The sequence below is a fragment of the Physeter macrocephalus genome, chromosome 7 (assembly GCF_002837175.3).
Source record: "Physeter macrocephalus isolate SW-GA chromosome 7, ASM283717v5, whole genome shotgun sequence".
Classification (NCBI taxonomy): Eukaryota; Metazoa; Chordata; class Mammalia; order Artiodactyla; family Physeteridae; genus Physeter; species Physeter macrocephalus.
This window is the reverse complement of record NC_041220.1, coordinates 142,601,797-142,628,091: the sequence shown is the minus strand read 5'-3', so window position 1 is coordinate 142,628,091 and position 26,295 is coordinate 142,601,797. Positions and strand designations below refer to the sequence as shown.

At 56.9% G+C, this 26,295-nt stretch overlaps 1 protein-coding gene across 4 annotated transcripts; it reads right to left on the bottom strand.

Moving 5' to 3' along the window:
• Nucleotides 1-1,165: 1,165 nt before the first annotated feature.
• Nucleotides 1,166-25,728, bottom strand: TRMT44 (tRNA methyltransferase 44 homolog). Of its 4 annotated transcripts, none has more exons than XM_055086240.1 (11): nucleotides 25,072-25,728; nucleotides 23,251-23,365; nucleotides 20,135-20,387; nucleotides 18,098-18,166; nucleotides 17,209-17,316; nucleotides 15,901-15,972; nucleotides 12,100-12,206; nucleotides 10,623-10,806; nucleotides 8,728-8,836; nucleotides 6,396-6,512; nucleotides 1,166-1,941 (listed from the first exon to the last, which is right to left on the bottom strand). In XM_055086240.1, exons 1-11 carry the CDS (start codon nucleotides 25,706-25,708, stop codon nucleotides 1,712-1,714), a joined length of 2,001 nt encoding a protein of 666 aa, XP_054942215.1. In that variant the 5' UTR covers nucleotides 25,709-25,728; the 3' UTR covers nucleotides 1,166-1,711. The 4 variants fall into 4 exon arrangements, with proteins under 4 accessions (XP_054942215.1, XP_054942214.1, XP_007109318.2 ...); XM_055086239.1 differs by lacking the exon at nucleotides 8,728-8,836 and adding an exon at nucleotides 8,352-8,727; XM_007109256.4 differs by lacking the exon at nucleotides 8,728-8,836 and adding an exon at nucleotides 8,352-8,727 and having other exon boundaries at nucleotides 20,135-20,354.
• Between the last annotated feature and the right edge of the window lie 567 nt (nucleotides 25,729-26,295).

The window sequence follows — 26,295 nt, the reverse complement described above, 5'->3', positions numbered from 1 at the left end:
GGCAGAGACCACGCCACCAGCTGGGGCAGGTGTCCCCGGGGCAACAGGGAGGGCTGAGGTCATCTTCCTGACCCCAAACAGGACGCTGGGCTGAGAACGTACCCTTGGGGCTGAATTTTCAGGACAAGCTGTCTGTCCCCGGACCTGGGGGTAGGGGTGCAGCTCATTTTCCTGAGGGCCACCCCGCCTAGCCCAGGACAGGCAGCTCTGGATGGGCTGTGGAGTCCAGATCCTGCAGACCCAGGCTACGGTGGCCGCAGCGCATCACCCTCGTGCTGGAAGATGAGAGCAGGTGCTCGCGGGCTTGGGCAGACGGGCCGCCTGGGGCTCACACCCTGCACGTGGGGCGGGCCTGGGGCAGCCCCAGGGCTCAGCCGTAGGGGTGCTCCCCTTCCGAGGGGAGAAGGGGGGAGGATCCCAACGCGGGGAGGCCGGGGGGCTCGTCCTGAAGGGCACACGTGCCAGGCAGCAACAGCAGCCTCAGCTCAGCGGCTTCACGGACGGAGGCGCCTCGGCTCTGGGAGTAACAGCTCAGAGGCTCTGGAAACCTGGGTTCCTCCGAGTTTTTGCTCTGCCCCCCTTGACTTCCTACACCAGGAGGGGTCTCCACAGCCAGGAAACCGCCCCCGGGAGCCCCAGTGGTCCCCCCTCCCACTTCACTGGTCAGAATGGCTCCATCTGGGACTTCCCTGGCGGTGCAGTGGTTGAGACTCCGAGCTTCCACTGCACGGGCTGCAGGTTCCATCCCTGATCTAAGAGCCCGCATGCTGCGCAGTGCGGCAAAACAAAAAAAAGAATGGCTCCGTCTGCACAGGCCAAGCCAACCACGGCCGGAGCGGCGTCACCGCGGCCACTCAGGCCCTCCAGGAGGTCCTCGCGGGGCCTCACGCGAGGGAGAGGCTGGGCGGGTGGTAGGCAGGCACAGCCCGTGTGCCCACCTGGCCAACTCCGCCCACTCCTGGAGGCTGGCCAGGCGCCTGCTGGCCTGTCCTTGACCTCGACCTGGCACCGGAGGCTCCCAGCTGACCAGGGCTTCCCGAGGGCAGGGCCCTGTGCCCCGCGGCAGCCCCAGTCCCAGCCATGTTGCACGGAGCGGAAGGGAGTGGGTTCCTTCTCATCACTCCCGAATGAACGGAGCATCCCGCACGAGGAACACTCCACAAGGAAAAGGCCGCCAGATACGTTCCACGGATAATCAAGGGGCAGGACAGCGTCACTGACGTGGCCTTCTGTGTAAAACTATAAACGCAATTTTAAATAGAAACACATCGGGATTTGGGGATTTTTTTTGTTTTCCCGGAATGAGAATTAACGGTACCTGTGGGGAGAAGATCGAGGGCGGGAGAAGGAGGGGTTGGCGGGGACGGCCACCCTGCTACACACTGAGAAGGGCCGGTTCACGCACTTCCTGCACCTCCGGAGCCACGAGACACCGACAGACTGTCGCTCTCTCTTCCTGACGTAAAGATGCCGAACACATTTAGGGCGACCACATTTAAAACCAACCCGGCACTCGGACGGGGCGGGGGGGGGTGTGTGAGTGATTTTAGCTTCTGTGGGCGTGCTCACGTCCCTGAGACCCTGGAGGAAGGAGGGAGGAGGAAGGAAAACGACCCTGAACGCCACCAGGACAGAAGCGCAGCGCGGAGGGGCTGGGAGCTTCCCTCAGGCTCGGCCTCCCCGCCCCAGGCCTCCACGCAGGCGGAGCAGCTCACAGAGGCTGCCTTTTCTTCTTGCTGGAGGCCGGCCGCAGCTCCCCAGGCCCGTGGGCAAACGGGCAGCGGTCTGAAGGCAGAACGCAACCGTCAGGGTGATGAGCGAAAAACCAACAGATTCGGGTTTTGAAGGTTTCCGAGAACAGCCGCCGCTTTGCTTCCGGTTCCTTTTCCTTCCGAGGCCTCTCTTCCCTCCAGTCGCGGATGCGAACTCGCCCGTCCAGAACTGGGGGTGGGAACAAGGAGAAAAGACACAGCGAGGAGTGAACCGCAAGCCGGGCAGGTGGCCGGGCTCCGTGGGGACAGCTGTCCAGGGCCGGGCTGCAGCCACGGGAGACGCAGGCCCCGCAGGCTCGGCGGCGGGAGGGGGAGAGGCGCCGCGATCCCGGGCAGCGGCCCCAGCCCCCCACCTGCCCGCGGCCTGCAGTCCCACCTACACACACGGGAGCGCGAGGGAGGGGCCGAGGGGAGCAAGGACAGGGTGCAGGCGCCTGGGGCTGGGAGCCGTCAGGAGGAGCTGCTGCACGCCAGGGGGAGGGCAAGGAGCGGTGCCTGAGGTCCTGGTGGTGACGGACCCAGGCGTGGCACTCGTGGGCACCGGCTCGTGGAACAAGGCTAACGGCGACCACGAGCGTGGTCCCGAGGCGGGCAGGACGTCTGCGCGGCGGCACTGGCCCTCGAGGGCACGCGTCCGCATCACAAGGAGGGAGCGGAGCGGGCAGAGGCCCTGTCCAGGCAGGTGGAGACGAGGGGCGGGCTGCGGGGGCCCCCAGGGTTACAGGCAGAGCCCCCAGACGTAAACGGGAAGTAGGGGGTAGGGGCACGGCGGCCCTGTCGGCAGGGGTAGGGCGGGAGACCCTCACAGAGCAGCCGGGGGCTGAGATGCGGTGGGGGGACCTGTGTGGGCGGGGTGGCCGCAGAGCTGGGCGGCTGGAGGACCCCAGGGCAGGGCAGGGGGAGGGCCCGGGGCCGCCCAGACACCTCCTGAACCGGTCGCCCCAACTCGGCTGAAGCTGCGCTGGGAGCTTCCGCTTGGCCGTTTCCTCCCGAGACGCCAACAGCCCCACGTGAGACGGGGCCAGAGCAACCAAACCCGTCCTGCTTTTCCCTGGAAGCTATACAGCCACCCGGAGACGGAAAGGCTCGGCAGAAATCAAGGAAGCTTACTGAACAAATCTGGCTCTCCAACTTCTAAGGAAAACTTGAAAGTGTGCATTCAAGCTTGAATTTCACTTTCAAATTTTTTTGATGTTTATCGAAAACTGCTGTTTATCGAAAACTGTCCCCTGAAACCAGAGGAAGGAACTGCAGAGGTGCCTCTCCGAACGAGGGACGCAAGCAGGGATTCACCCTCGGGGGGCGACCGAGAAGCACCTCCAAAGGGCCAGGCCGGCCCTGCTTCCAACGAGGCAGACGCTGAGAGCTCGACTGTCCTGGCCCAGCATCTGGGCAGGCAGCCACCGCCTTCCACAGGCGCTCCCACAGCAGCCCCTCCTGGCGCAGCCGGGAACGACACGCCCCAGCCGGGGCAGGGCAGCCGGAGCCCCCCAGCCGTGTGGAGGCGGGCTGGCTCACAGCGGGCCCTCCACCGGCCATACTACGCTTCTGGAGCAATCCCTGCAGGGTCGGGGGAAGGGGACCCAGGCAGGATTTGTAGGGCCTGTGGAGCTGGCACTGATGACGAGGGGTGGCCCTGCAGGGGGCAGGGGCTGGCGAGTCCCCCGGGGGGCCAGGCCGGCTGACAGGCCCCCACCCTCTGCCTGCGCCCCTCCAGCCGGCTGGCTGGCAGGCCAGACCAGCAGACTTCCCGATTTTAAGTGAATCACAGGCACAAAACGCGCTCTACGGAGCTCACTTCTCACCCGACATTTGTGAGCCCACTTCCTCGCCGAAGCGTGAGTCCCTCAGACTCGGTGGACCTACTGTTCGGGCTCCTCCTCTGTCTCTGACCACAGACGTCACCCGAGCCAAAGCGTCCTGAGGAAGAGGCAAAGGATTCTTCTAGAATCCCACTAGGGAGGTAAATTTACCGGGACGGTGCGGCATGCTCAGCAGCACCAGTTCTGGGGTCCCCCTCGACCCGGGGGGCCAGCCCAGCCCCCAAGCTCGCCGGAGACCCTGGGCCAGGGACCGAACTCGCTGAGCTGCGTCCGTGTCCTCAAGGCTGAGCGTGGGCTCCACGCCCGGCCCAGGGTGGCGCCTGCCCCCCCGCACCCGCCCCGGCACAGGCCCGGCCCACGAGGTGCTCAGGGCAGGCGGAACTGAAGCGTCCGAAACTGTTTTCACCTCCTCACGCGTGTAAAACTAACCATGTTAATTAAAAAAAAATCTCCTAGAGATAAGACCCAGCTTTGGTGCTTATTTTTTGCATGACTGGCTGTAGAATGTTTACTGGAGTTCAATCCCCAAGCCTCCTGCTCAGAAGTGTTTCCAAAAATAAACGTGCTCATGGATGCAAACCGCACAGAAAACCAATCACACACGTGCATATTTATGACGGGGGAGAACGGAACACTACTGCGTGAAACCAAACCGAAAAACATGCTGGGAACGGCAGACAGCAGAGCAGCCCCCTGGGCACAGCGAGCTTCAGTCCACTAAAGCTCCAGGCGGTGGAGCCAGCTGGGTGGGGACTCCCAGCCGCAAGGCCCACCCCTTCCCCTGCCCCTCCGCCCACCAGGGGGCTGCCCTCCACACCCCCCAACGCTGGACCCGCCAGCTCCACTGCGGGGCCCACTGCCATGGCAACAGCAGCATTCAGCCGACTGAGGTCAGGGTGAAATGAAAACCAACGTTAGCTCTGGAAGGACCAACAACCAGGCCCCCTGAAAGTGCTGCGGGCATGAGCACGCGAGCTCTCAGGTGCACACACGCGGGGCGGGCGGTACAGGTGTGTATGCCTCGGGGTGGGGCGCACACGGGCGGTGCACACGGAGCCCTCAGGTGCACGCGTGGAGGTGGGACCACAAGGCGGCGGCGCTCACCTCCCGAGGAGGTTCGCAGGCCGAGGAGAGGACAGATGTGCTTCTGCATCTCCGTGCGCGGTCCCTCACCCACGCCCCCCGTCACGGGGCAACCACCCTGGCGGTAGGAGTGCAAAGGTGCGGGGGCGGGGGGGGGAATTGGTCCAGATCCCGGGGCGCGGGACAAGGCCTTCAGGCCCAGTGCTGGCCAGCGCCCTCGGGTCAGACTTCTATTCCGTGCTGCCACAGCGGCCTCCCACCTCTGCAAAGGCCCCAGCCCAGCAGGGCCCGTCAGCCCTCCCCACACAGACCCCCAGGGCACCTGTCCCGAGGGGCTGGACCCGCTGCTCGGAGCGCCCAGCCACCCGCCGGGTCCTGGGGATGGCGGGGACTGGGAGGCTGTCCTCCGGGCGCCCAGCCCCCAGCACGGACAGAGGGGGGTCAGGCAGGCACGTCCTCCTTGCCGGACACCCCACCCTTCATCCACGCCACCGGTCTCCGGCCACCTCTCGGCCCCGCCTGCACGAGCACACGGTGCAGCTGGGCCTGCCCCTCCGCACCATCACAGCGAGTCAGCATGCCGCTGCGGGTCACAGAGGCCCAGATCCTCCTCACGGCCACGGGGCTGCAGCCTGCCAGCCCTACCTACCCACCTCGTTCATCAAGGCCCCATCCTGCCACTTCGCACACGCTGTTCCCTCTGCCTGAAGTGCTTTTCCTTGCTCACTCCACCAAGTCCCAGCTCAGATGTCATTTCCTAAGCGAAGCCTTCCTGATGCCTGTCTGAGGTGAGGCCAGGCCTCCGTGGGCAAGAGTGTCACCTACGACGTTAGCGTGACGCAAGAAGACGCCCACTATTTTTAAAGCCACGCACAGAAGTACTTAGGGGCGAGTAGCGTGTCAGCTGGGATGTACTTTAAAATGCTTAAAGACAAAGGGGAAAAAGCTTTAAGAAGCAAACACGACGACTTACGGGCCCTCTGGCTGATGTGTACACAGAACCTCCTCTGTGTACGCTGGTGAAGTTTATCAGAACTTCTTGGAACCCCAGGTGCCCATGTAAACATCTGCGACGTTTCCCCTCCGCCAGGCTGCAAACTCCAGGAGGGCAGGAGCGGCGGCGCCCCGCTCTGCAGCGCTCTGCAGGCTGCGTGGAAGAGCACGCAGGCCCCACGCGCCCTTCTCCCTCCACCCACCTGGATCCCAGGGCGCCAGTGTGTGTGGGGAGGGGGAGTGCAGGCACGCGGGCCGGGGTAGGGAGGCCTCCCTCCTCTAGGCCCAGGGCCTGGCTGGGAGCTCAGGATGCTTCCAGTTTGCAGGCAGCCAGAGGCCAAAGCAAAGCAAGTACTGAAGCTCCACCTGAAAAAGCTCCCCAGCGACAGGAGGCCCTGCCAGCGGCTCTTCCCTCTGTGGGACGAGGGGGCGCGTCCTGGACGGGGCAGGGCTGGGCCCCGGGGCTGCCGGGCAGAGACTGGCAGCATCAGAGAAGCAGAGGTGCAACCCACGTCCTGTCGCGACTTGAGACGCACGTGAGGGGATCTATCCTCTAGCTCTGAAACTCCTCTCAAATACGGTTTCTCTCATTAAAAAAAAAGGGGGAAAGGAAGGAGAGGGCGGTGGTAGAATCTGCACGAGAGGCAACTTCTCGTTGCCTCGGGAGGCGTGGAGCCCGTCCTCAGGCGCTGAGAACCGAGGGAGTCCCGGCCCAACCCCTCACCTTGGAACACCTGCGAGCTGTTCCTCAGCAGCGTCTGCAGGCCCCCGCACTCCCGCTTCAGCCTCCGCAGCGTCTCCCTGTCCAGCTCCCCGGCCACTTCCGCCAAGGACAGGCTCCCTGTTGAAGACAGGGTTTCCCCCATGTGAGAACTTTAGTTGAACTGAATCCACAGCTTGCGGGAACTCCGCAGGCAGAGCCATCGCCCCTGAGACGTCAGGCCGCGCGCCCCGTGTCTGACCCCCGAGGACAACCGAGCCTCCCAGACACGGCAAGTCAGCCCTGCCGCGTGGCCCGGCGCTGCTCGGGGTGGGGCCTGCCACTCCATGTGCCAAGCCCGCCTTGCAGCCACCTGGAACCCCTTCTGAGAGGAGACGGGAAGTCTGGGGGGAAAATTAAATCCCGGCCCAGAAGCCTGCCCTCCTCCCCCGCCCCCCAGCCTAGAGCCCCCCGAGGCGGGCTCGCACGTGCAGCCCCGCACCGCTGCCTCTCACCCGTCCACGTGTGCGTATCCCAAGCCCGCCACCTCCCACCCGGCGTCCCCTCCGCCATGCCTGGCAGAGGGCAGACCCCAGCCTGGGACGAGTGAGGTGGTGAGGACAGACCCGCCCACTGACGTCGCGCAGGGCTCAGACACACTGGGGGTCCCGAGCCTGACGCTGGGGCAGGGGTCACAGGGTCCAGCGAGCAAGGGCGGAGCGCGCAGCTGCGAGGCTGGGGGTACCCCGCCCCCCGCCGGGGCAGGTTCTCACGCCGGGCGGGGGAATGGGAGTACCTCAGACCAGCCCGGCCCTCGGAGACCCACCCGGGGAGGATGGCGCCCCGGCTCCCCGACGTTCCCCACGGGCGGGCAGGCCTGAGACCCGCTCATCATCGGAGCCACCGCCACCTACCCCAACTGAGCCCAGGAAGAGACCCCGTCTTCGCTCACTACCAGGGCGTCCCGCCCCAGGCACGCGCTTCCTGGGCACAGTCATTCCCAAAGGACCCCACAGAGGAAAGGACCATCCTGGGAATTAAAGGTCTGAGTCCATGTTCTCAGGGCCGCCCGCAGGTCCGAGGACCCCGGGCCCCGAGGCAGCGTCCCCCCTCCCCACCTTGGCCCGCCTCTGCAGGGCGCACCGAGGACGGGGGTGCCGGCCCACGGAGCTCCCCAGGCACCTGGGCCTTGTCCACACTTATGCGGACGGTCGGCCCCCCCCCACCACGGCGGTGCTGGCTATGGCCGCCAGCGGGCCCCCAGAGGGGCTCTCCCAAGCAGGTGCTCCCAGGGTCAGGTGATCCCTGGAGGGGGTCAAGCCCGAGGGCACTGCCGCGTCACATGTACACAAGGGATGGGAGGGGCGTGAGGGTGGAGAAAGAGACTCAGCACAGCGCCATCCACGCTGCGGGGGGAGAAGGACCCACTGCTCCCCGCTCCCTGGGCCGGCCCACCCACGGGGCCAGCGGGCAGCGACCCCGACGGGCTGAGGGTGGGGCCTCCATCTCCTCCAGTGACCCCAGAACTCAGAGGGCGAGCGCCTGGCTGCCCAGGAAGCCCTACAGCAGCCTCAGGCGGCAGCCGCCACAAGCTCCTTCCTTCAGCCCGTCTGCACACTCCTAATGACTTGACAAAAATGATGAAGACTCCTCTTGACATTTAATTAAAAATGACCACACAGGGACGTCCCCGGCGGTCCAGCGGTTAAGGCTCCGCGCTCCCAGTGCAGGGGCCCGGGTCTGATCCCTGGCAAGGGACCTAGATCCACACGCATGCCGCAACTAAGAGCGCGCTTGCTGCAACTAAAAGATCCCGCACACCGCAACGAAGATCCCGCAGGCGGGCAACTAAGATCCGGTGCGGCCAAATAAATATTTAAAAAATTTAAAAAATAAAAATGACCACACGGTTTTAAGTTGGCTCTAAGAAGAGAACAGAGTCACTGCCTGAAACCCAGCAGTACCCAGGGCAGTCGTTACCTCCTCGATTCCAGGCCTTCACGCTCCTGCTCTGAGAACTTCTCACGTTTAACTGCTCTCCACCCAACAACAAATTCGCCACTTGCAAAACCACTCGGTCAATAAAATCTCGAGGGAGGGCGGCACAGTTCCTCACGCACTCGGCTTTTTCTCTGGGGTGAAATCCAGACAGCCAGAGTCCTTCCGCGGGGGACTCTGGCGTGTGGCCGGCCCCGGCGACCAGGGCTCCACGCCCCTCGGGGCCATCGGCACCCCCGGCGGAGGCCCCGGGGCTCACAGGGCCGCCGCGTCTGCTGTTAAGGTAGCGGGTTCTCCGCTCGTCCACAGAACCTTCTGCAGCGGGCGGGTATGTTCTGGATTTCCCAATGAGACACACCTGCACGGGAAAAGAGCACACGACGTACTTTAGCAGGTTCCGACAGTATTTCAACGTTCTCCGGGGAACTCTCTTGCTCTGGAGAATAAATTCCACGCGTCTTCGACAGCTATCATGAGAGGAATCCTTATTTTAAAAACTCATACCAACCAATGACTTAATATACTATCGGCAAAAGCCCACAGGAAGCGTCATTCCTCAGACTTCCACAGAGCCCAACGAACACGACAGACCAAGGTCACCTTTACTGAGCCAACCAGCCGCAGCCCACCGCACCCCTCTCCCGCCCCACACACAGACCCTGACGGTAACCCTCCAGAGCTCTCAAGGGGCAGCGCCGCCAGAGCGAGGAGAGCACGTGTGCACCTAGCAGAGCACGTGGCACGGCGGGGATGTGCGGTTCACGCCGTCCCCGTCCCCGTCCGCACGTCCAGACGAAGGCTGCCCTCGGGAGCCCCGGCGAGAGCCAGGCCCCGTCCGGCGACGCTGCAGTGGGTACAGCGTCTCTGGACGTCCTCTCCGGGCCCGAACCCGATGAAGGCGAACCTGGTTGCGTCAGAGCCACCCCTCACCGCTCTCCAGCTGTGCCACCCGCTAAATGTCGTGACCTCGGGCAGGCGACAATTTCTGTGCGCGTGGAGCGGGGAGGCGCGGCGCGCAATCAGTCCTCGATTCACAGCTGCCGTGCGTGGACCCCGCGCTCGCATCTGACCCCGAACCTTCCAGCTCTATGAAAACTGAGGTTCGGAGAGATCAAGCGACGCTCCATGGTCTCCAGCAACCAGTAACGGAAGATCAAACGCAGACGTCAAAACTGTAGGATCCTCGTACCTACGTGACCCAAACTCTAGCAAAATTCCACTCCAACCTCAGAAGACTGACGTGCCAAAGTGGAGGACATTTAAGAGAACGACGTGAAGGCTCAAAGGTGAGCCCTAAAGGACGTCCCAAACGATTCCGAGCAGCGACAGCAATGACATACCCGAGGCCGACAGAGGGGCCCAGCGCAGGCGGGTGAGCCCGAGCGAGGGCCCGGCACCGGCCAGCGAGCCGCTCTTCCCTAGCTGGCCGTGAGGACACAGGCAGGCAGTGTCTGTAACGTGCCCCCGAAGGCACTGCTAGGAAGTGGCAGGGCCGAGCGCCAAGCTCGACCCTTCGGTCCTTTTCACCGCTGCCAAGCAATCGAGCCGAGATCGGACGACAGGTTTTTGTGTTTAGTTTTTCACAAAAAGCACTGACGGCCATAGAGTCTCATGAAAGAAAGTTATCAGAGATCAATAAAACCAACGTCAACGGTTCCCCTGACCCTCTCAGTAGTTCAAGCCCCCTGCGGGCTGAGCAGGTCGGCCCCGACCACCTGGCAGGGTCACAGGCAGGGCAAGGGTCAATTTCTACCTGGAAAAATTCATCTCAAGTAAATGTGAATTAATGAGTCTTTCAATGAGGAAATGTGGAATCATTTTGAACTTCCGAAGCGATTTCAGCCAGTAATTTGGGACCCTAAGTCAGAAGAAGTTAGAGCGTTCAGCCCCAGGCAGCACTACGGCCAGAAACCTGTAGAGAAGCCAAGCTGACACCCACTCTGGGAGGGTCCCCGAGGGGCAGTCACAGTTTCTGGAAAAGGGATGAAGACCTGCTGCGGGTTCCTGCAGAGCTGCCACAGGGCTGGAGAAGGACGCGCCAGAACGCCTGCAAAGCAGGGGACCGCGGGCACAGAACGAGCCTCTGGACCCGCCAGCGACGGGGCCGCTGGCACCAGCAAGGGCACCTCCGGGACCGTCACACCTGCAACCACCCCAGTGTCATCGACGGTTCTGTGACAAGGACGGCCCCAAGCTTTCCATCTAAACACCAGGTGTCGCCCGCCGAGGACAGCGCAGCTGCCCGGGACGCACCCTCTTGGTGGAAGGGATCCTAAGACAATCCTCCTCGACGTGGAAGCCGCAGGCCGACCCCACCTCGGTGATGAAATCCAGGTACCCTCGGTACTGGGTCTTCTGGCTCTGCCTCCGCTGGTATTTCCCAACGAAATCAAAGAAGCAGCAGGGCAGGACGAAGAAGCGGCAGTTGTAGGAAGACCTTCAAAGACAATCAGCGACACGGAAACCCAAAGTCTTAAACAGATTCAATAAAGAAAATTCCTCAGAAAGCCACACGGCAATAGTGTGTCAGGGCAAAATGCAAACGATGTGCTACTGGCTAATTTTGTGTTTTATACAAAAAGAAGAATTATAGCCTTCCCCAATTTAATTTCTAGAAACAATGCAGCATAGTATCTTTTCAATAAAATATGAATCTAATTACTTTTATTAAAAATATTTTTTTCTATTGCAATTATGATCATCAACTGTAATCGAAAACTTTCTGAAGTACTTGGAGATTTCAGCTGTTGGACAGGAAATTTCAGAGGTAAGCACAGAAAAGATTATGATTTGCTCCTTGACCTGTATTATTCTAAAAAAGTCCAAAAGAATGGCCCTGGAAGGTATTATGCTTAGTGAAATGAAGTCAGACAGAGAAAGACAAATACTGTACATTATCACTTGCATGCTGAATCTAAAAAATAAAACGAATGAAAATAACCAAAAAGAAACAGACTCACAGATATAGAGAATGAATCAGTGGTCACCAGTGGGGAGAGGGAAGCGGGGAGGGGCGAGGCAGGGGTCAAGGATTAAGAGGTATAAACTACTATGTGTAACATAAATAAGCTACAAGGATATGGCGTACAGCACAGGGAACACAGGAAACATTTTATGATAACTATAAATAGAGTACGACCAAAAAATTTTTTAATCACTATGTTGTACGCCTGAAACTATATAAATATTGTAAATCAACTGTATCTAAAAGAAAAGGGGGGGAGGGCATTAAAAAAATAAATAAATAGAATAGTCCAAAAGAACCTTGGATAAAAGAGACTTGGCAATGAAATATGAAAGGGCAGTAAGGTAACGTGCATCTTAAAGAAGTCTGACCGAGGCAGAGAGCCCAAAATCGAGACAAACATTTCAACAGAGGGTCTTTACACGGAAAAACAAACCCTCCTGTTATCAGGAAAAATACATCTTTCAACACTGGATATAAACACTGTGGAAGTAATCACAACGAAAACCTAACGTGAACGTGTGAACCACATACATAATTTTACATTTTCTAGTATCCGTATCTTCAATAGCAAAATAAAACAGGTGGAATTCATTTTAAATTCAACCCAATATATCCAACAGACGATCACCTCACCAATCCGGACCAGCCACGTTTCAGGTACGCGATAGCCACAAAGCAGCCAGTGGCTGCGGGTCTGGACAGCGAGGTTCAGGCAACAGAACATCCCCAGCCACCACTGCGCTAACACCTCCACCTACTCACCTGGCCGCAATCACAGGTATCCATGGCGTTAGTTCATCGGAATGGTTTCCGATTAACCAATCGACATCCGGGAAGAGGGTCTCATCATTCGGTATGATCGCACTCTCCTAAAAGAAAGACGCAGAACAAGACTAAACGTCTAGCAAATCAACTCAGAGCACGGAGGGAAACAGCAAACGCAACCACCCTGCAGGACCGCGGCCGTTCCCGGCCAGTCTCGGCCCCTCTGGGCTGCAGGCCTCCCTCTGCAAAAGGCGGAAGCTGGGCCAGGAGCGGGGACGCGAGCGCCCAGCCCGGCCTGCCCGGGGGCCCGGCTGCCGACAACCCTGAGCGCCACCGCTGCGGCGCCGGACGCGCCAACGACCCCGCTGGGCGCTCGCCTCCTCTTGAGGTTAAAAATAGCCTTTTTACCTAAATGTAAGAGCAGCTAAAGGAGACCGGGGCCGTGAGAGCCATTTTACTTTGGGCACAAGGAGCAGCAAGAACGGCCTGCAGAGGGGTGAGCGGGAGGCTGGGAGGCCTGAGGCTGACTTGACACAGAACCCGAGGCGCTTACACAACCCACAGAATGAGCCCATCTATGAAAAGAGAAAACACAGGACGAGTTTACAGAAGTGTGCACCAGCCTCTGCTACTACACTGTTATCTTTTGTGAACTCTCCGACAGCAAGGTTTTTTTTGTTTTTTTTTTTTTGCGGTACGCGGGCCTCTCACTGCCGTGGCCTCTCCCGTCGCGGAGCACAGGCTCCGGACGCGCAGGCCCAGCGGCCGTGGCTCGCGGGCCCAGCCGCTCCGCGGCACGCGGGATCCTCCCGGACCGGGGCGCGAACCCGCGTCCCCTGCATCGGCAGGCGGACTCCCAACCGCTGCGCCACCGGGGAAGCCCAGACAGCAAGTTTTTACCCACTGAACAGGCATGTTCACCACTGTGATAGTTTCTGTAGTCAAGCTGGGAACAGCCTGCTTTGAGGATTTAAGAACTTTAAGTGAACACCTTATCCTTTCTGCTAATCAGCAGGCCGTCACTAATTATCAAAGTCAACAGTCTCAATGGTGAAGATGTCAGTGAGAACCGAAGCCTGTACAGCTGAAACTAACGGAACACGGCAAATTAACTATACCTCAATGTAAAACAAAGGGTTAGAAAAAAACAACTGGAGAGACAAAAGAGACTATATAACCACTCAAAATCCTCTAATTTTAGAATTAAAGAATGAACCCCCACGGCAAGTAAGCAGACCTGTTAGTTCTCGGTCAGAACAAATGGGGAAGACGTGACGTTAACACTCACTTTTCAAGGCCACGGGAGTGTTCTGCAAAGCTGATGGCTATAAAAATTGAATTTAAATTCATCTTTTTGGTTCTTGAATAAGCATACGTGCTTCTATTTTCACATATGTTAAAATGCTGAAAACAGTATTTCAGTGAAACGCTGAAAATGGTCTAGGCGTAATTCAAAAGTAGGCAAACTTTTGATAGTATCAAAAAGAAACTTTTGATAGTATCAAAAACAAACTTGATACTATTTATTCTTTCTTCCCACCCATTCTACATATAAATTTGCCTGCCTCTTTAAATGGGCTATATTTACAAAAGCAAACTACACTTAGTAATTATCATAATCACATTTACAGGTTTCTTTCCAACAACATGCTAGACAACAAAGCTCTACCTGTCTTAGAAAAAGTTTTGGGATTTTGAATATAGCGAACTGCAGTATCCCTATTTCCTACAGAGCTTCACAAACAAAATTAGGACACTTTGTGCTCATTCACAATGCTGTTATCAAAAGCATGTGTTTTCCTGAACAGTCTCTTGCTTACGATCAAACGAGCTTTTTGAAATAAAGAAAAGTTGTATCCCACGCTCGGCCTTCGAACGCCCAGGCCGTGCCTATCCGTGGAGATCAGCCATTCACTAGGAACCACACGAGCCCCAAGCCCTTTGCCAACAAAGGCAGGCCTGCTCCTGGCCACGTCCTTCTAGAGCAGAGGTGTCCCCGAAGCGTGGCCAGCCTCCAGCCTCACGTTTAACACCAGAACGTGCGGGACTCTTCCAGCTCCGCGACCAGAGGTCCAGGTGTAACGAGAAAAAAATCCACGAGAGGTGAGACACAGCACTGCTACTGGCAGGCCTTCACTGAGTGATGGGGTGGGGTTTCCCCCACTCCACAGGGAACCTCGAATAAAGAACTAGAATCTTCTACCTGTTCTCCAAGGGGCCCAATGTGCCCGCCAGCTCTTCCTTGGGGTCATGATTTAAACAGAGCCTATTCAACTGCTGTGTGAACTTTTTACCCAAAGAAATTATTTTGCTTTTTCACCCGGGACACGGGATTTTGGAATCAACCACGTTATTCCCTTAGCTTTGATCATCGGCCTCATCGAAATTCGGAGCCCAATTTTATTGCCTGTGTAAGGACACGTGGTCTGTACATGGAGCTGCAGGGCCTCCCCTAGTCCTTCATCTGGTTTACCACCATTCCTCAAACCTGAGATTTTTTTTAAAATGTTCTAATTTATTGTAATGTATGAATATACAAGCAAATGTAAACCCTTGTAGCATAAAGCAAAGTATAAATAAATAATGAGAAACTGAGCAAATAAAAAGCTGTCGGGCAGCTGCAACGAACCTCCCTTCCTCCAATCTTTTTATATTTTGCAATAATATTCTCGACTTTAATAGAAAGGCAAAGAGAAAATATCCGAATAAGTCTTGAAACTTTCGTTTTCTTTTCACAGATGAAATGATATACCCGAGATCTGCTTCGAAACCGTGGCTGGGCTGATGCTGCGGTTGGGGAGGGGCAGGAGTGAGACAAAAGAATCGCCGAGGCGGGCCGATGAGTTTCTGGGGTTTGGCGCGCGCCTCTCTCCACTTTGGTATATTCCTGACATTCTCCACGATGAAAAGCAAATGCCCTCTTCATTTCTCCGCTCAGCGTCCTGCCCTCGGGCGGATGAGACGCCGCGTCCCGGTCCCCCCCGCGCGTCTTCGCTCGGGGACGGGGTCTAGAGGCGATGCGGGCAGCTGGACAGCAGAGGCCCCACGGCGCCCCGGAGCCAAGGGTGCAGCCCCACCGCCGCGCTCCCCTGCCGGCTTGGAGGCCTGGGCTCTTAGAGACCAACACCGGGAAACACTAGAGCCCAGACCTGCCACGGGGTGCTGCGGAGGAGACCCCCCTCTCTGATGGCTTGGAGCTGCTCTGGACCACGGCGGGGCGGATGGGGCTCCCTGCAGCCCCGCAGTCACGACTGAGGCCAGGCGTGCTGTCCGTCTCCGCTGGACAGCTGCACGTGCGCGGCCCGGTCCGGCTGCTCCACTGCGCTCCCCTCCTCCGACTCGCCGGCTCGCGTCTTGCTGGAGGCCACTCCTGGCCACGCTGCTCACGGAGCGGGACCGCCCGAGGTGCCCCCACCCTGGCCCGGTCCTGGCAGGGTGGGCACCCACTGCCTAGTGGAGGTCTGAACGTGCAGCCTGTCCCAGGCGCCAGAGGAGACGCAGAGGAGGGGTCGTCCTCCGCCCCTGCGCCCCAGGCAGCTGAGAGCCCCCTCGGGCACCCACGGGAGACGCGAAGGGCCTGCGGCACACCCGGGGAGGAGACGCGCCTCCGGCTCCGGCATCCCTCCTTCGGTTTAACCGGAAGGCTGTGGAGGTCTGAAGCTTCATCCGCTTTTCCGGTCTCAGAGCACTGAGACGAACGCGGGCTGCTGTGGTCGTGAGCGTCTCTGACCGGCGCACACACAGAGACACCCCTTAAAACAACCGCGCTGAGGTCACGGGAAGGGACGGAGCCGGTACCTCTAAGCGCGTCTCTGGTCCGTACACGTCCCAGACTTTTCGTCTTCGAACATCAATCCCTCTGCCTGGATGCTGAAACGAGGGGTTTCAGGAATCAAAGGTTACGGTCGGTACACCATGATAAATCAGCAAGAACCAATCAAACTCCGCAGGTACCGCCCCCGTGTGACGTGCAAGAGACCCTCAGCTCCTCGGCTGCTGAGGACAGACACCCGCGTCCCGCGGGGCACAGACAGAACCTGTGCCGCCGAGGCCTCGCGCAGGGGGACGGAGCCAAGGCGTGCGGACACCTCACAGCCACACGCAGCCCCGGGGATACGCCTGCCCGCAGAGGGAGCCGGCTCCTCTGAGCTGGCCAAGTTCAGCTCTCGGGCTCCCCTTCTCCTCCGGCCCCCGGACGAGCCTCGTCCTCAGGGTCTTTCCCACCCAGCGCACCCTGGCCCCACGCGGCTCTCCCGGGGCCCCGCCCCCAAGTCCCCACCCACCGGCTCCTGGCCACCACCAGATGCGCCAACAGCCCACAGACAACCTGTTCACAGGGGCCACAACTACAGCCTCACCCTTTTACAAAGCACCTCAGAAAGCCCCGTCTGACCACCCCATCCCAAGGTCCCACAGGTGAGGACAAATGTGTCCGTCCGTGAGGCAGGATGCTACGGTCACAAGAAAACCAGCCCTCGGGTCGCCACGGCTGGGCTTCAATCCCCGGTCGCTCTCGAGCACGAAGCCCACCGGGCCAGGCGACGGCGCTGCCGCACCCAGTGCACCGGCCGCGCCGGACGCCGCGAGACGCCGGCGGAAAGCTGACGCTTGCGAGTCCTGAACTGCTCCCAGGGCTGGGGCTGTTCTCAGCTCTCAACGCCTCTGCTTCACAATCCAGAAAATGGGGGCGAAACTGACTATCACGGTTTTACGTACGTATGTGTCTCGGTATGATATATGGGCGCCTGACCGTCCTCTGAGCTAGAATCTAAACTTCTCTAGGGCGGAACCCACCGTATCCTTTATTCCCCTCCCCGTGCCTTGAAATGGTGGGTTTTCCGAAGAAAATACTGACGACAAAAACATCAGAGCTGTTGAAAGTGTGCTGTTCCACAGGCCGAGTGTCTGAGGACCCTCTTCCAGTCTAACGAAGCCACTGTCTTCGGTCCTGTCTACAAGCTGCCTGCCCCACAGAGTTCACAACCAGCCACTACGCCGACAGCCAGGCCGCCTCTGAATCCAGATCGGACCAGCAGAAAAAGACCTCGTGCTGGGTTTGAAGACGCTCTAGCAAAGGTACGAGAAACGGCCCCGAGCATGCTTTACCCCTTCGCTGCTCAGGATGTGGACCAGGAGGCCGTTCCCGCAACCGAGGTCGACGAACGACTGCCTGGCTGTCTCTCCCCGCTCAGCTCTCTCTTCTTCCCATAGAATCTAAGTAAACAGAAAAAAAAACACCAAAGTCAGTTTGTGATTCACTGCACCCCAGAGTAATCAGACACAACCCCACACGGAACGACAGATCCTCTCCCACAAGAGGAGGAGCGGCCTCCTCTGAGGCCCTGGGCCTCCGCGCAGGTGACGCCCGGGGGAGCAGAGCCAGGCGGGATCCGCCCACGGCCCTGGCCGGATGTTGCGTGGCATCAAAGCCTTCTTCCTCCGTCCCGAGTCCACGTTCACGTGGTCGTCTCTGGGCAACAGCTGTACAGATTACTGTTAGTTCCTTCAGGCGTTCTCTCAATTCTTCAAGTTTTGTATACTTTGAGAAGCAATGTTATTTCGAAGACTAAGAGAATTACGGTTGAAAGGAAATTGGAAGGTATCTCCTCTAAACATCTCATAGATGAGAAAATCAAGTTAAAGCCTTGCCCAGATCCAGGTGGTCAGCAAGGCAGCCGAGAAGGTCTAGAACTAGAAACACCGAACGTGAGGACTGGTAGGCAGGTGCGTCTCAGATGGGCCCCGACGACATCTCCCAAACGCAGCCAGCATCTCCGTGTTCCATGTTGACTACTAATTAGGAAAGCACTGCTTCAGTTCAATTCCTGAGGTTAAGTGCACAATTCAGACTTGTTCTACATTCACGCAAAAGCACCATGCAAAGTTAAAAAAAAAATCACTTGTGTAAGCAACCTTGGCAAACAGAATTGTACAAGCCCTGAGCTACCCAGAGCAACCTCCCGCCCTTCCACCTAAACTCAGCCCACAGTCTTACCAGCAGGTAGGCAGCAAGAGCCACGTCTTCATACACGAACTTCTCAGGGTCAGTTACTTCAGGCCACACCTACAACATTTTCAAGGGCATATGTAAATTTTCACCACATCTGTGTGTAACAGGACACACTGAGACCAATGGAGTCTGAAACAAGACTGTGGAATAAAGACATTGTCTGTAAGACATTTAGGTGGGGCCACTGGGCATCAGAGGAAAACGCTGAGCTATGCTACCCTCATCACTTATCTAGACAAGTATGACAGACCAGGGAATGAGGGGCGGGGGGGTCGAGGAAGCAAAGGCGCAGGGCTCAGGAGGTCAGTGCTCCACCCTCTGGTCTGTCAGTGAGTTGCTGTCACTTGTCAGGAGTGCCACTCAGCTGTTTTGTCCCCATCTCCCTATCTGTAAAGCAGGGATAAAGACTCTGACTTAATTACCATGCAGGATGACCATCAGGTACTGTGAAACTAGAAAACACTGGCTATGCAAGTGTGAGGCCTCATTATTAAAATCAGTAACATGCAGAACGGGAGTTTGGCAGATGAGAAAAAAACCAATGGCCAATGTTAAACGTTCAGATTTCTGTTTCCAGTCTAGTGGGTTAGACAGTTTGGATGAACCATCTCACCAAGGACAATTTCAAAAGCTGGAAGAATAAAGAAGTCCCTTCTTAAAGGTACTAAACAGTAAGATAATGAAGGACCACTAGGCCAGGACCTGGGAGAGAAGGGGAAGCCAGCCGAGGTCAGCCAGCTCCAGCAGGAATGGGTGGTTACTGTTTCACACCTGAGACGTTGGGGGATGCTTTGCTACACAGCAAAAGGGGGCTGATACAAAAATACATGGCAACGATGAACTGCGGTTACTTCCAGGAGAAGGAGGGAGACACGAGCAGGAAGAGGACGAAGTCGGTTCAACTCTGTGAGCACAGGCGCCTCGGAGATATTGCGGGTTCAGTTCCAGACACCCCAACAAAGTAAATATTGCAGTAAGGCGAGTCACACAGATTTTTTGGTTTTCCAGTGCATATAAAAGTTCCGTTTACACTACAGAGTAGTCTATTAACCGTGCAATAGCATTGCGTCTAAAAAAACAATGGACGTACTTTAATTAAAAAATACTTTATTGCTGGGAATTCCCTGGCAGTCCAGTGGTTAAGACTCAGCACTTTCACAGCAGAGAGCGTGGGTTCAATCCCTGGCTGGGGACTTAAGATCCCATAAGCCGCCTGGCGCAGCCGAAAAATAAAATACTTGATTGCTAAAAAATGCCAACCATCATCTGAGTCTTCAGTGAGTTACAGTAGTAACATCAAAGATCACTGATCACAGGTCACCATGACAAATATAATAATAATGAAAAAGTCTGAAATATTGTGCAAATTACCAAAATGTGACACAGAGATATGAAGTGAGCAAACGCTGCTGGAAAACGGTGACGACAGACCTACTCCATGCAGGGCCGTTACAAACCTTCAATTCATAAAAAAATACAATATTTGCAAAGCACAATAAATGGAGAGATGCTTGTGATACTTTATTTCTTAAGCTGGGTGTGAATACACAGATGTTTGTTGTTACCTCCTTTTTACATCTTCAAGTTAAGGACATTTTACAAAATTGGTCTCCTTTTTGGAAGTATATGCTTTTGTACTTTAATTTTTCATATATTTTCTTCAAATACCTTTATGTTTATACTAAAGAATCATGGTAATTTAGTATTTAAATATTCAATTATTTTAAATTAAATTATTTTCCTTTTGTTCTCTTGGGAAAAAAAATACTAACGTGCCAGAACAAAACAAAACAAAAAACCAAATCCTTTTCCACAGTGTAACTGCCAATGCTTTTTCGGTCTGCATCCCTAACTAGGTCAAAGTACAGTACAGGCTGCAATGTGGGGCCTTAGGTGGGTATGTTTTGACTTAATGTCTGCATCTGTAGCACACAGGCGAAACAAAGTCACCTCGAGCAGCCTGGCACATCGCCTTGTTTCAGTGGGGGTGGGGGAAGCACAGACGTCTTTGCCCAGAATTACCTTGACCATGTCCTTATACTTCTCCTTAAGCGCCTGGCGAGCCCTGCTGTACTTCATGATGGAAATGAGGGACAGGGTGCTTTTGAACCCACCCTGCCTGCTCTCCACACACCACCTGGCCAATCTGGCCAGCAACTCTTCTCCAAGCCAGGTGGGTTTGGGATACACAATGCCATCTGAATGCCATCTTTCTGGACAGAAAATTAAAACAGATATGAACCTTTGAAAATAAGAGAAATATGAATAAGCAGAGCTGGTTTCAATTCTTATTTTTAAACTACACATTTCTTTGCCAAAAGAAGAGAGACATTAAGACAGCTACGATGACAAAATATTGTACCCCAAACACAAGACAATCTGGAACTAGTTACAGAATTTTCATCCTACGGAGAAAAACACATTTAAAAAGCAGAAAGAATTCCTCCTCCTTTGCAAACGTTGTTAAAAATGCATTTACACATCTCACGAAGCCCATCAGAAGGACGGCAAACGACACAGTTCCTCTCACCTCCCACTTCATGCACGGATTAGCTAGATGCTAAAACGTCTATGGATTTCTTTAACTTGTCTAGGTTTTATGCATTTCACGTGTGCTACCCAGACGCACAGCACTGGCCCGCCGGGCATTTCCCGCCCAGAAAGCTGAGTGCTCGGTCTCCAAGCTGAGGACGCACGCACAGTCCCTGTGGCTCACAGTCCTTCTAGGTCACCGTGTGTCCTCTGCCACCAGAGCGCAGAGGCCGTGGCCCTGTCTGTTCTGTTCGCTGCTCGACCCCGGCCCCAGCGGTGCCTGATCGCGGCGGGCGCTCGCCGTCTGGGCGCTGAGTAAACGCGCAACCCGCGGGCCCAGGTCACGACAACACATCCACCGAGGCTGCGACCCAGGCAGTGCGATGAAGGGGAGAAGCATCGAGTCTGCTGGCGCACAGAAAAGGAGGTGGCGTTCGGTGGGGGCCCCTAAGAAGGAGAGGAAGCACAGGCGGCTGGGTGAGGGGCGGAGCTGGAGGCAGGCGCGGGGCGGGGGCAAGGGGTCGCCGGTCTCGTGAGTCAGGACTGTCAGGCTTTGGCCACCAGACGCATCAAAGGGACACAGCTCACTCCCGTACGTAACAGGTGCCAGGTGTCCACTGAGAGACACGCCCCAAGATGTTCACCTTTCCCGTCCCGTCCCTTCCCTTCGGTAGCTATCCTGCCGGGGCTGATGCCCTCGGGCCTTTCTTCTGCTCTTCCTGGGCCCCGTGCTCTTTCCCAGGTGTCCCGGGGGTCCTCACGGCTACCCCCTCACCCGCTCAGGCCTCAGGGCCCTCTCCCGCCCACCCTGGTACAAAGGGACCGGGAATAGAGGCCTGAGCCACCTCTTACTTCTCTGCCCGGCACGCAGCACCACCTGGCATCAGAGCGTCGTCTGTCTCTCCCGGGCCTTGCTGACCCCCGGGGGCCCGGCGCAAGCACGTGGTGGGCACACCGAGGTCCTGCTGAAGCCAAGCACAGACCAGGAGCGCCGCATCCCACGGCGGCAGCCACCAAACGTCCGCTTAACTCGTGTTCCGCTGAGAAGGCCACGTATCTGGGCCCACGGTGTGGCCAGTCCCCGACGCAATGTAGGTGACAGCTGCCCGGCAGGGCAGGAACAGGAGACGCCAGCCGGGAAAGATGGGGAGTAGCCACCCGGGCACTCGGAAGCCCACGGAGAACAGGGGCTGGGGTTCCACCGCATCAACCACACTGAGGGCCCGCCGCGGCGGACTCGGGCCGGGCTTCCCCAACCAGGCGGGGGGACAGCGGCCTCCGGCGCTCACCCTGCAGCCCTGGCATCGGCACCCCCTGGGTGACCCACACGGGCACAGCCGGCTTTCCCACGGGGTCTGCCCTCCCTCTCCAGGGGCAGGGCCCCTCGGGGAGCATTTAACAACCGGCAAGAGGCTTCACCCCGGCAGGCCCTGAGTACCCCACCCAGCGTGCAGGCCTGCAACAGGTCCCGGGGAAGCCCGGCCCAGCCCCCTCCTGGGGGGCTCAAACATGATTAAACCCGCTTCCGAGATGAGAAAACTGAGGGCCACAGAGGCAACGTACCCAAGCTCAATGCTGGTGGGGAAACCCAGGTCTACGTGACTCCACGACCAAGCTCTTCCCAATGCACCCCTCACCTCTCCATGAAACCATGTGCAAAGCTCATCCCCGAGGCTGTCCTGGAAGGGTAGAGCCACGTGGCTCTCAGGAAAACATCGGCAGAAGAACAGCGAGTGATTTAACCTTCCTCTGACTTTTTCATTTAAAAAACACCAAATGGAAGTAAATCAAATTTCACACTTTCCAGAGAGGCCCAAACACCACGTGGAATTAAGGGAACGAATGAAACTGCTGCTTTTATAATAAACATCACAGAATACCCCCTAGGTCTAAGACCACGTGAGCCTCAGTGGACAATAAAAAAGAAGGCTCCACTTACCACCCATTACCAAGGTGTAAGAAATAACAAAATAACGAAAGGACTGTGTTTATTTGAATTCAGTGCTAGAACCAGGTGCTACTAACCATCAAGTCTACAGGGAACGTACGGGCCCCCCAGCCAGGCTATGACCACCCAGGTGCCAACAGGAACAAGGATGCGTCAGGGAAATGCCCGCTAGAAAGTACATTCCCACAAACCCGAACTGCCTGAGAGAGAGTCCCGGCTGCTCCTTGGTGACCGGAATCTTACAGCTGCCTAAAGAAATCACTGACTGGGGACTTCCCTGGTGGCGCAGTGGTTAAGAATCCGCCTGCCAATGCAGGGGACACAGATTCGAGCCCTGGTCAGGGAAGATCCCACACGCCGCAGAGCAACTAAGCCCGTGCGCCACAACTAGCGAGCCAGCGCTCTGGAGCCCGCAGGCCACAACTACTGAAGCCCGCGCGCCTAGAGCCCGTGCTCTGCAATAAAAGAAGCCACCACAATGAGAAGCCTGCGCACCGCAACGAAGAGCAGCCCCCGCTCGCCGCCACTAGAGAAAACCTGCGTGCAGCAACCAAGACCCAACGCAGCCCCCAAAAAATAATTAATTAAATAATTTTAAAAAATCATTGATTTAAAGCATCAATCATTGAGAGAAAGGAATAAGTTATCCGGTCCTTACCATTCTTCTTCGCTACGACTGAGCTGAATTTGATACACGTTGCTCGTCTTAACCTTTAAATTCCCTTCATTGTCTTCTTCCAAAGGTAAAAACGTCACAGTTCCACTGAGGACGTCTGGGGAGAAAAGACAGGGACGATCAATTAAAGCTGCTTAGTTCAGAGTCTCATCAAAAGTGGTCTTAAAAAAACAATACTGAATCCACCGTGCCTTCAACCCGCTGGGCTTTTCCCCACTCGATTTACATCAGCGAATGTCCTGGCCAGGCCGCATCCCCGAGCCTGCACCGCGCCACACGGAGCAGCCGTGTTCAAAGAGCTGAGCGCAGTCCTGAAAGGCCACCCCCCCCCACCCCGTGGAGGAGCGATGCTCACCAAGAGGAAGAGGACAGGCTTCGCCCGCCCTGCTCTTCTGTGAAGCCCATGTGAGAATGCAGACATCCACGTCTGAAGGCCTCGTGGGCACTGATGCGCTCATCCCCTCAGGCCAGGAGAGGTGAGGTGTAAAAGGTGATAAAAGCTGGAAGGGCTCCTAAACTAGTCTGGGCAGCAGGGCCAGAGAGGGCCTCCTGGAGGAGGGGCCACCTGCGAAGAGTCTTACAGGGGCACAGAGGCCCGCGGTATCGGGGGGCGGGGAGGGAGTACGCACCCACCAGTAATTCAGCATCGCTGCTTGTGGTGGACAGAACAGCCGCCAGAGACACCCACACCCTGATACCCAGAACCTGTGACCACACGGAGTTGTTTTATGGCAAAAAGGGACTCGACAGATGTGAAGAGGATTATGGACCTTGGAAGAGAGAGAGGGTATCCTGGATTACACAGGTGGGCTCAATCTAGCCACGTGAGCCCTGAAAAGCTGAGAACCGTCTCCAGCTAGAGGCAGAAAAGATGCAGCAGCAGGGGAAGTCAAGGAGGCTCTGAGCGTGAGACAGATTGGGCACAGGTGCGGCTGTGAGAGGCAGGGAGGCCTCTACGAGCTGCCCCAGGAGCTGGCCTTTTCCCTTATCCCTTTACCTAGTAAATTCCTCTTTCCCTCTCATGGTCCAGCGCTCCTTCACCGTCTTCCCCAAGCCTTCCAGACACCGCTCCAATCCACGACCCCACCCTCTGTACTAAGGATTCACATTTCTACGTGTCCCCTCCAAAAACAATGAAAAATCTACAAACTCCCTAGGGCATGGCAAGGAAACTGGCAGACTAGGTGCCTTTAGTGCCTTTTCACTTACTGGCTGGTTTGTAATCTAACTGCAGCCTCTGCGAAAGATTCTCCTCAGGACCAAACTCTAGGCAGGCTCCTTCCGAGGCCTGTCTCAATTAGGGTTCAACCTTGGCCTATGAAGACCCGAACAAACACTGCCACAGTTCCCAACAGCTCAAGCATGACCCTAGGTCATGGTCCTAGCATGACCCTAGGCCCCCTTAAAGTGCCCACCTGAAAAAACTCAAGGTTGAGAGAAGAATAGACTGTTCCAGCCCACACCTAAACAAGAGCCCCTGTGACCGCCTCCGTGGGAGGGGAGGACCTAACATCCACAGGCACCAGTTAGCAAACCCAGATGGGTGTCACAGGGCCCGACCCCCCACCTTTCCTGCTTCTGGTTAATTTTTCACCTCCCTGACTCTACCGCCCCATTCTCTTCCTTCATTCTCCCTGTAAAAAGCCCAGTCACCTCTGCACAAATCGCAGTGGAGTTCAGTTCACGCTGGACTCTTCTCCCTACTGTGATAGTGCATTACCAATTAAAACCTATCCTTGCCACTTTCACTAGTGTCCGGCTCTACGTATCCTTGACACCTGCCACTATCAGAAACACTCTTACCTTGCACGACTATTTCTCTCCTCGGAGCATTAAGCGGGCAGTGCGTGTTCGTTTTGGGGATGACGGTTCTGAGAATCACGTCGAGCCCGTGTTGAGCCTCTAGCTGCGATTCCGCCCCGGAGCGGGTGAAGAAGGCTAGCATCTCTCGATTGCCGCTGGCGAGGCTCCGGGAGAAATCGTCCCAGAGAGAATCCAGGTCCGAGGCGGGGAAGTCGCCCTCCCCGGCCCCAGCCTTGCCGGGCTGCCCAGGGACCCTAGAGAGCAGAGGCGCTTTGGCTGCTTCCCGCTGGTCCTCCCCTTGCTGGCGCCGGCCCTGGGACTCCTGGGGGCCATGCTCGGGGCCTGCGCTCGGCCGAGTGCCCGGCCCCCCCTCGGGGAAACGCCGGCCGTGTCCCGGCCCCTCCTTGGGCCCGCATCCCGCCGGGGCCTGCTCCTCCCGCTCGGGGCCTGAGCTCGGCCGGGGGCCGGAATGCTCGACCCGGGGCAAGGAGGCGCTCCGCCGGGCCTCTAGGCGAACGCCACACAGCCGCTTGTTGGCCACCTGCGGCCTCTCCACCCACACGGCCACCGCCGCCCAGAAGCCCCCAGGGAGCAGCGAATCCGGGTCGCGAACAACAACCCTTCCCAGCTCCGCCATGTTCTGCCTCCGCCGAGAGCCTCAGCGGCGCGCCGGGATGACGCAGGCTACGGCGCGGCGTGTTTGCGTCATGGGGGCGGGGCGCCGCGGCCGGAAGTGAAACGGAAGAAGACGGACCCACTACCTTTCCTGCTTCGGATTCATTGGCATCGTTCGACTGAGGAGTTCGGGGCTGAGGAATTTTTTTTTTTTTTTTGTTTTTTTAATACAGCAGGTTCTTATTAGTTATCCATTTTATACATATTAGTGTATACATGTCAATCCCAGTCTCCCAATTCATCACACCACCAGCTCCACGCCCCGCCGCTTTCCCCCCTTGGTGTCCCTACGTTTGTTCTCTGCATCTGTGTCTCAATTTCTGCCCTGCAAACCGGTTCATCTGTACCATTTTTCTAGGTTCCACATATATGCGTTAATATACGATATTTGTTTTTCTCTTTCTGACTTACTTCACTCTGGGGGCTGAGGAATGTAACCTTTGCTTTATTCTCCGGGGAAACATCCAAGGGTGTCAGTGCCGGATAGTAACATAACCAGAGCTGAGTTTTAGAGAATTCTGGAGGTGGTGTATTTATGGAATCATAAAG

Coding starts and splice junctions, on each gene's coding strand:
- TRMT44 (XM_055086239.1), bottom strand. CDS start 25,708: ATGGCGGAGCTGGGAAGGGTTGTTGTTCGCGACCCGGATTCGCTGCTC. Junction 17,317..18,097: donor CTCTTGCTGCCTACCTGCTG/GTAAGACTGTGG, acceptor CTGTTTACTTAG/ATTCTATGGGAAGAAGAGAG. Junction 10,807..12,099: donor ATACCTGTGATTGCGGCCAG/GTGAGTAGGTGG, acceptor TTGTCTTTGAAG/GTCTTCCTACAACTGCCGCT.